The 8836-nt window shown below is 39.9% G+C and overlaps 1 protein-coding gene across 2 annotated transcripts; it reads left to right on the forward strand.

Annotated features, from left to right (window-relative positions):
* Nucleotides 1–2647: 2647 nt before the first annotated feature.
* On the forward strand, nt 2648–8761 carry AKTIP (AKT interacting protein). Of its 2 annotated transcripts, none has more exons than XM_006897096.1 (9): nt 2648–2760; nt 3952–4157; nt 6503–6567; nt 6658–6758; nt 7201–7289; nt 7365–7463; nt 7555–7662; nt 7982–8042; nt 8211–8761. In XM_006897096.1, the coding sequence occupies exons 1-9, from the start codon at nt 2719–2721 to the stop codon at nt 8319–8321; spliced, it is 882 nt and encodes a 293-aa protein (XP_006897158.1). In that variant the 5' UTR covers nt 2648–2718; the 3' UTR covers nt 8322–8761. The 2 variants fall into 2 exon arrangements, with proteins under 2 accessions (XP_006897158.1, XP_006897159.1); XM_006897097.1 differs by having other exon boundaries at nt 8214–8761.
* The last annotated feature ends 75 nt before the right edge of the window (nt 8762–8836 follow it).

Here is an 8836-nt window from a genome sequence, read left to right on the forward strand (position 1 = left end):
TCATTAAAATGTAAAATAAATAAATAAAAAAAGCAGAGCCCTAGAATCTTAAGTGCTAGGCTTGGAAGGGACTGAACAAGTACAACCTACAGTGCAAATTCACAGAGTGCACTGGGGCTCAAGAGGTTGGGGTCCTTTATGAGATGGTCAGGCCGACAATGTGGTCAACCCTCCTGTCAGTGGCAGAAGCTTGTGATAATGAGAACTCATACCTCTGATTTAATTACTGGGTGGCATTAATCTCTTAGCCAGACAGTAGTAATAGGCACTGGAGGAATATAGGAAACAGGGTATCCACCTGTTGAAGTAAGTCACAGGGTGGCCAGAGGGAAAAACAAAATATTGCTAATTAGAAACACTTGTTACCGGGTTCTCAGCTGATTGGCTTGGGAATTTAGGAAAGTATTCCTACTGACCCTATTCACCTACAGCATTTTCATTGCTGTAAGTCAAACATTAACAGCCTGGGAAGAAATCACCAGAGCAGAGAAATGGTTCTTACTGCTCAGCTTGGCTTGTTTTCCTTTGTGTTTTTAGTAAACAATCTACTGACTTTATTACCCTTGAGACATGCTTTCATACCTGCTGTTTGAGTCTTCAGATGGATCTGTGCTTGTAAAATGTATTTTTCGGCATCTATCTGTTGCATCTTTTTTTATATTGCTTGACAGCTGCTTAAAAGGCTCATCTTGTACTTTTCCATATTTTTAGCTGGAAAAGGCAGTTTCATGGGAATGATGCTGACAGAACACAATTATCCATGACTGCCTTCCTATCAAGATAAGAATGATCTACCCTCCCCGTGTTCTTATTCCTTTGGTCATTGGCTTCATTGGCAAGGGAATCACTCTTTACTTAAGAGAACTCATTTGATACACTTTCAAATTAACCACCATGGATTGCCATCTTTTGATCTCATAACCCCGAGAGCAGTGAAGTAACTTTTGTGTATATAGGTACAGTGCATTCTGAGCCTATCTTTTCTGAAAGTTAATGCCTAGATATTATACTAGTTGTGACTGCTGGAGTCCCTACCTTCTGAATTTTTAGCACCTAACTGTTGTTGATATAGAGATCTATATTTGTTCCCATTCCAAAGAAGGGTGACCCAAAAGAGTGTGGAAACTTTAGAACGATATCATTGATTTTACATGCAAGCAAGATTCTACTGAAGATTATCTAAAAATGACTGGAACAGCACATCAGCAGAGAACTGCCAGAAGTCCAGGCTGGGTTTAGAAAGGGTCGTGGTACTAGGGATATTATAGCTGATGTTAGATGGATCTTAGCTGAAAGCAGGGAATACCTGAAGAATGTCTATCTGTGTTTCATTGATTATGCAAAGGCGTTTGCGTGGATCATAACAAACTGTGGCTGCCTCTGAGAAGAATGGGAATCCCAGAACACTTGATCGTTCTAATATGAAACCTATACTTGGACCAAGAGGCAGTCGTCAGAACAGAGCAAGGAAACACTGCATGGTTCAAAATTGGGAAAGGCGTACGCCAGGGATGTGTCCTATCTCCATACATTTTCAGCCTGTATGCAGAACAGATTATCTGAGAGGCTGGGCTCTATGAGGAGAAGTGTGGCATCAGGATTGGTGGAAGATCTATTAACAATCTGCATTATGCAGATGACACAGCCCTGCTTGCTGAAACTGAGGAGGACCAGAAATGCTTGCTGCAGAGGGTCAAGGACTGCAGCCTTCAGTATGGATTGAAGCTCAGTGTCAAGAAGACTAAGATTCTCACCACTGGACCAACTGGCAGCATCAGGATGGATGGTGAAGAGATTGTTAACAACTTTAGTTTGCTTGGCTCCACAGTCAACACTCTTGGCATCAGTAGCTAGGAAATTAAAAAACATATTGCAATGGGAAAGTCTGCTGTTAGGGACCTCTCCAGGGTACTGAAGAGCAATGGTGTCACTCTGGAGACTAAGGTGCATCTGACACAGGCTGTGGTCTTTGCAATCACTTGTTAAGCATCAGAGATATGGACAATGACTAAGGAGGATAGAAGGAGAATTGATGCCTTTGAGCTGTGGTGCTGGAGAAGAGTATTCAGTGGACCCTGGACTGCCAAGAAAACAAACAGATTCAACCTGGAGAGGGTTAAACCAGGCTGCTCCTTGGAGGCAAGGATTCTGAGGCTTCGTCTCACATACTTTGGACATGTTGTAAGGAGGGAGAGGTCCTTGGAGAGGGACATCATGCTTGGGAGGGTGGAGAGACAGCGCAGAAGGGGAAGACCCTCTATGAGGTGGATTGATTCAGTGACTGGGGTAATCGGGATGGGTGTGTCAGAGGCAGTGAGACTGGCACAGGATAGAGCAGGGTTTAGGGCTGTTGTATATGGGGTCGCTATGAGTCGCAAGCGACTCGACGACACATAACAACAACAACAACAACTGTTGTTGTATATTCTGAACCATGGACAGGGGCTCCTTGGAGCCAAAGAGAAAAGTCTGTTGGAAGATACTGCGTCTGAAGATACCTGAAAGAGGTTTTTTTTAACCCTAGGTTTACAACTATTGCATACCATTATATTATTATCTCTGTTATTTAGAGTATAAGACTTAGGTCTTAACTATTTTAGCACTGTTGTGGGTGCTATGTTTTTACATTTTCCCCATCTCATTTTCAGGTAAAGTGAATGCTGAGGACAAAAGTTTGATGACCCAGACCACTGAATTTCTTTGTTTGGAGTACAAGTTATGAACCCTTTCTGGAGCATGTCTACAAGCTCTGTACGCAAAGTAGGTATAGTTGAGAGATTAATGTGAAAAACCATTTGCTTCTCAGGAAAAAAAAAAAGCCTGAAAAGAGGCCACAATAATTCATGTGAAAGTTGTCTATAATTTTTGTCAAATTATTTCATTTTTCTGGTTAAGTTTGTTAGAAATACTTAATTTCTTGTCTAAAGTTTTCTAAATCAGATTATGTCTCAAATAGAAAATCATACTTACAGTCACGTGGCTAAGCTTATTTTCAGTTAGTTTACCGGTACACACGTGAAATTTTGTAACGTATCATTGTCGCTATGAGTCGGAAACGACTCGACGCCACATAACAACAACAACATCATTGTTGTAGGTTTTCTACTACACGGAAAGTCATATTCTGTGATTACAGACTCTTTGGAAAAGGCTGATTCAGTACAGCCAACAGATTTAAGTGCACTGGTTGAATTTTTTAAAATGAAATTTTTAATTTTTTTTTGTTGTAAAAATAATTCATTTTCACTTTAGGAAGGCTTAAATTATGCAAACAAGCAAAAAAGAAAATTAAAATAATGCACAACTCCATCTTCCCCCCACCCCATGCACAAGTTAAACCATCTTTTATAATGTTAATTAAACAGCCTCAGCTTGTCAGGAGGTACCTCTGAGATGGTAGTTAAGTCTCTGACTCTTTAGATCTTTGTCTTTGACTAAGGATGACAGTTTATGCTGATGATATGTCAATGTGGAAACATCTCTTAGGAACAAGATCAAAATCAGACCCAAGTAAGCAAGAAACTAGGCTTGCTTTCTTTGTTTCTTATAACCTAGGGGCTAACACCATCAAGCAGTGACTAACTTCAGTCGTCCATATTCTTTATGCTGAATTTCTTAGCACCTAGCCTCTACAGTATCAAGATGTAAAGGGACTTTCTAGGTCTTGTGCATTATCTAATTGTTTAGTAAACTCCTTTCCCTCTTAGTGGAGGGGCACCTAGAGAAACCAATTCTTTCTCTGGTTCAGTCAATCCTATACATACTGGATGCAGCTACCCAAAGAATTTTCCTAGGACTTCACTCTTTCTTTAGCTTTGTTCTGCTCTTTGTATGGTCGGCCTGCTTTTGATCATGTTGTTCATTTGTCTTTGTAATCCCAGTTTTCAGGGATTAAGATTGTCCTCTTGTGATTGAAGAAACATCCTAACAAATATTTTTCATCTTGAATAGCGATCTGACGGTGAAGAGAAGACATTAACAGGGGATGTGAAAACCAGTCCTCCACGCACAGCTCCAAAGAAACAGCTGCCTTCTATTCCCAAAAATGCTCTGCCCATAACTAAGCCCACGTCTCCTGCCCCAGCAGCACAGTCAACCAATGGCACGCATGCTTCTTACGGACCTTTCTACCTGGAATATTCTCTTCTGGCAGAATTGTAAGTTCCCAACAAATCATCTTTCTACATTTTGAATAATCCTTGAAAGTGAAGAATGCAGTTTATTCTGATGGATGGAGTAAATGGCAGTCATTTCCTTTTAAACTCAACCCTTGCCTGCTCCCCAGCCTCCACCTCCCATATCTGCCTTATTGTTTGTCTAAAACTATGGAAGTGATTGCTTGTGATGTAATCTATCTTAAGTGAGACCTACGTAGTTACATAAATATCATCTCTTACATGTAGTGGTTCCTATTTGGTGTTTGGGTAAATAAGATTTAAAAGCAGATGTGTCCGTTAATTTCCAGGTCTGTTTTAGAGAACAGGATGAAGAAGCTAAGATTTATTAAATACCTACAGTAGACCAACAAGTTAAGAGCTTAAGTTTGTGGAATTCATCTCCTGAAGAGGTTTTTGTAGAGGGCAGGCCAATAGAGGAGTGACAGTCTATTCTTTCTAGGGTCAGGTTTATACCCTGGAGGAAGCATCCGGGGAGACTAAACACCACTAAGGAGATGATCCCTATAGGGAGAGGTGAGGAAGCCAGACCTTGTTGTGTTCTTAGGTGCTGTCCTAAGGTCTCTCATTAGCCAGACCTTAGTGGCCAGCAGTTGAAGGAACTAGAGATACTGAGGAGGAGAAAAGAAAATTTAGCAAGCACAAGCATTTGTTAAAATGATCTTCATTTATTTGACGGGCTGGCATCATTTTTATGTGCCACTGAGTTGGAACTGATTCATAGCTGACCCTTTAGCAGATTTTCAGAGGCTGTAAAGCACATGGGAGGAGACTGCTCATCTTTTTTATGCTTTGGAGCAGCTGGTAGCTTTGAACCACCTGCCTTTGGCAGGCAGTGCAATTCCAGTTTCCTTGGATACCAGCACTTCCCGTTAGAAAGAAGATTTGAATTATTCTATATGATCCTAAAACAAAGATTTGTGCATTATGCAGTTGCAAATAAGTTTGGAATTTGAATCTATAAGAACTAGCTGCCGGAATCCAAAATTTGACTAACATTGCAGAAATTATTATAGAGTACAAAGAAGTTGACACTTTGAGTGCTTAATGATGATGTCATAGCACCTGGCATATTACAGGAGCTCAAAAGCAAGTGTATTTAGATGTTACTTGACATGATCATTTCTTAAAAGGACAGAAAATTTGGAGAATTTTCAAGATCCCTTATTTTAAATTTTTTTTGGAGCTAAAATTATTTAAAGTGATCCTTCACTGATCCTTCTCAATGTGCGAAAGCTGGATTGGCAGAGAGTTGGAGGTCCCGGTACATTTGACCGGGAGCGATTTGTTATCAGTGGTTTCTTCAGCTTTATAATTGATGTGTTGTGTTTGAGACTGGGCAGGGCGTTGGGACAGACATCTATTGTGGTGATTAAATCTGCTTTCTGTATTAGACCACAGAATTGCATTTTCTGGCACATTATATTCATAGATAATCTGCCAGCCATTGCTGTGTTTAACATGCTGAATTTTAGTGATTTAAAAGTGGAATTACCTACTTTTAAAAGCAAGTACCATTGCAGATAGGTAGGACAAAGCATTAGCAATAGACCAATTATGTTTCTTAATGAAATTCAAGACTGGTAGGTTGATGTGTTTTAAAGCCCCATTGAAGCAAGTTTTGCTCTAGGTCTGGTTGCAACCTTAATTCAGGCTTCTAACTGCAGGAGAACTGCTGTCAGTGGGTAACTAGATTCCAGAAAAGCTACAGCAGCATTCTTATCGATAGTGCCTATATCTTTCCTTGGGTTTTGCACTTGATAGTATTTACTACCCCCAGCAAGGCCCAGAGTGCGAAAGCTGCAGGCTGCAAAAACGGGAGTGTTGTGTGAGAGTCTCCCAATGATACTGGCCTTTACCAAGAAGCACTGCAAATCTAAAAACTGCCCTCTGTTATAGGATCCGGTCATTCACACCGGAAAGGACACCTAAGTTAAGACAGTGCTTTGGCATTTTTACTTAATTGCTTAAAATTGCATTAATGTAAGTGGTCTGTTATCTACAGGCACACAAGCAATAGTAATTTTACAAATACTCTGATTTGTTAGAATCAAATTGCAGTGTTCAGAATTACCTATAGTCTAGTTTCCAAGATGATGTTTTAGGGACTCTAAGCTTTCTAGGAAAAAAGTCTTGATTCTTTGTGTAGCCCTGAAGCCAGCAGGTGAGTAGCGGTCACACTCCATTCGTGTGTCCAGTGACGAGAATGGCTCTGGGAATTCTGGGACATGAGCTGTCTCAAGAGATCCTTGTCTCAAGAAATGACCACGGGGTGATCTGCTCTGTCCATGCTGTGTGAGTTAACTCTTTTGCTGCTTCTCTTTTAGTACCTTGGTTGTGAAGCAGAAGTTACCAGGTGTCTATGTACAGCCATCCTACCGCTCTGCATTAAGTAAGACAGATTGGCTCTTCATTTACAGCCTATTTTATTGGTTCCTCTGATACAGACTTAAGCCTTAACTGTTTTTATTTTTACCCACAGTGTGGTTTGGAGTAATATTCATACGGCATGGACTTTATCAAGATGGTGTATTTAAGTTTACCGTTTATATCCCTGATAACTACCCAGATGGGGACTGTCCAGTAAGTAAGAGATTGCTGGCTTAAAGAGCTCAGCGGTTTCCTCTGATGTTCATGATTTTAGTCTCCTGCAGTGCTTGTCTGCTCTGCCTTCTCTGAAGGGACTTTGGCTGCATCTTCCGTCAGTCTGTCTTCTGTCTTTACCTTTGCTTCTGTGCTCTCAGTGTACATACATGAGACTGGAAGATGGAACACAGCACTTCCTATGTCAGTGGAGACTGGGGTGCTCTAGAACTAGAGGAGAATGGCTTTTTCCTAATCATTTCAAATTGTTTCATAGAACAATGGTAAATAGACTCAGGATAAATAGCAGATCTTTGACTTCTAACACTATGTGTGCCATGTTCTCCTGAAGAAACTTCTCTGACTATCTTTGTGAGTCTAAATAAATTGGTTGTTTTCCTCCATTTCTTCCAATAAAGGATCTTTTTTTTTTTAAACATAGCGTTTGGTGTTTGATATTCCAGTCTTTCACCCACTAGTTGATCCCACCTCTGGAGAACTGGATGTGAAGAGAGCATTTGCAAAATGGAGGTCAGTGAAGAAGTGTTTCTTGTAAGGACGTGATATACCTGGAGGAAGCCTCAGTAATCCGCTGTTTCCTTTTAGGAGGAACCATAACCATATTTGGCAAGTATTAATGTATGCAAGGAGAGTTTTCTACAAGATCGATACAGCAGGCCCCCTAAATCCAGAGGCTGCAGTATTGTACGTTACTTTTCCTTTGTCATTTAAAAAATTCTAAAAGTGCAGCTGTGTAGATTATGCTGGTAACTTTTTAATTTAAATTTTAATACAGGTATGAAAAAGATATTCAACTTTTTAAAAGTAAAGTGGTTGACAGTGTTAAGGTGTGTAAGGCTCATTTGTTTGACCAGCCTAAAATTGAAGACCCTTATGCAATTAGGTAAGTGAGAGCTACTGTACTTTGTAGTACATGCTTCCATTTTCTAGGTGGATAATAGTTAAAAAGATGTGTGTTGCAAGGCATAAGTGAAAACTCATGTAATATGTTCTATAAGAGCTAGTTATTGTGTGAGACAGTAATTGAGATATCTAAAACATGTCAACATATATGGTGACCATTGATTATTTACAGATCATTCTTTAAAAATATTGTTCCTATTTTATTTGTTATGAGAAAATGTTTTAGCTATTGAGAAACTCTGGTTACCACAGCTTTAGTTAGCCAAAAGCAGTTTTAATATTTTTTTTCTTTCCTTAAGTTTTTCTCCATGGAATCCATCTGTACATGATGAAGCCAGAGAGAAGATGCTGACTCAGAAGGTAAGTAGATAACCATTTCTGAAATGCCCAACTCGACGGTTCTGTTCTACAGTGTTTTAACAAGACACTACTTATTATATACAAGTAGCATTTTGGACAATTAGTTTGGACAGTTAATCATGCTCCATCAACAGGTTTTTTTTAATGTCTGTTTTTCATTTTGCCTAGAAGAAGCCTGAAGAACAGCACAATAAAAGTGTTCATGTCGCTGGCCTGTCATGGGTAAAGCCTGGCTCAGTACAACCTTTCAGTAAAGAAGAGAAAACAGTAGCAACTTAAAATGGGGTGAATCTGGTGCACCGTGCACTTTCCTGCTGGACTCTCGCCTAGTGAATGCCACCAAGGGGCAAAGGACTGCCTGAAGAGTAAACGTGTGGACAGATGACTGAGACCAGTGTTTTCCCTGTATGCTTAGATTCTAACAGCAGGTTTGGAAACTTCTCTTTAAGTGATGCGTTACTTCTGTCAGAAGTGTCTTTAGGATGGTTATCTAGTGCAGTACTCCAAATTGTTGGGGACCTTGAGGCCGAAATATTTTTCTGAATATAATGCTAAGACTGCATTCACGGAAACTAACACTAGAGTAAGGAGAATTCAACACTACTTAATGGTTTTTAAATCAGTGGTTTTAGTTGTATATATATTAGGATGTGGAGAAAGCAAATTCCATAGTTTAGCACTTTTAAGCTGAAGATCATCTGAAACTCAGTCCTCAGCCTACTGTCTTCCTGATTTATATACTGTTGTCACATAGGTACATATTAGATGAGGGAATAGAAACCAGACACTTAATC

The sequence above is a fragment of the Elephantulus edwardii genome, unplaced genomic scaffold, assembly GCF_000299155.1.
Source record: "Elephantulus edwardii isolate Elephantulus edwardi_28Jun2011 unplaced genomic scaffold, EleEdw1.0 scaffold00201, whole genome shotgun sequence".
Taxonomy (NCBI): domain Eukaryota; kingdom Metazoa; phylum Chordata; class Mammalia; order Macroscelidea; family Macroscelididae; genus Elephantulus; species Elephantulus edwardii.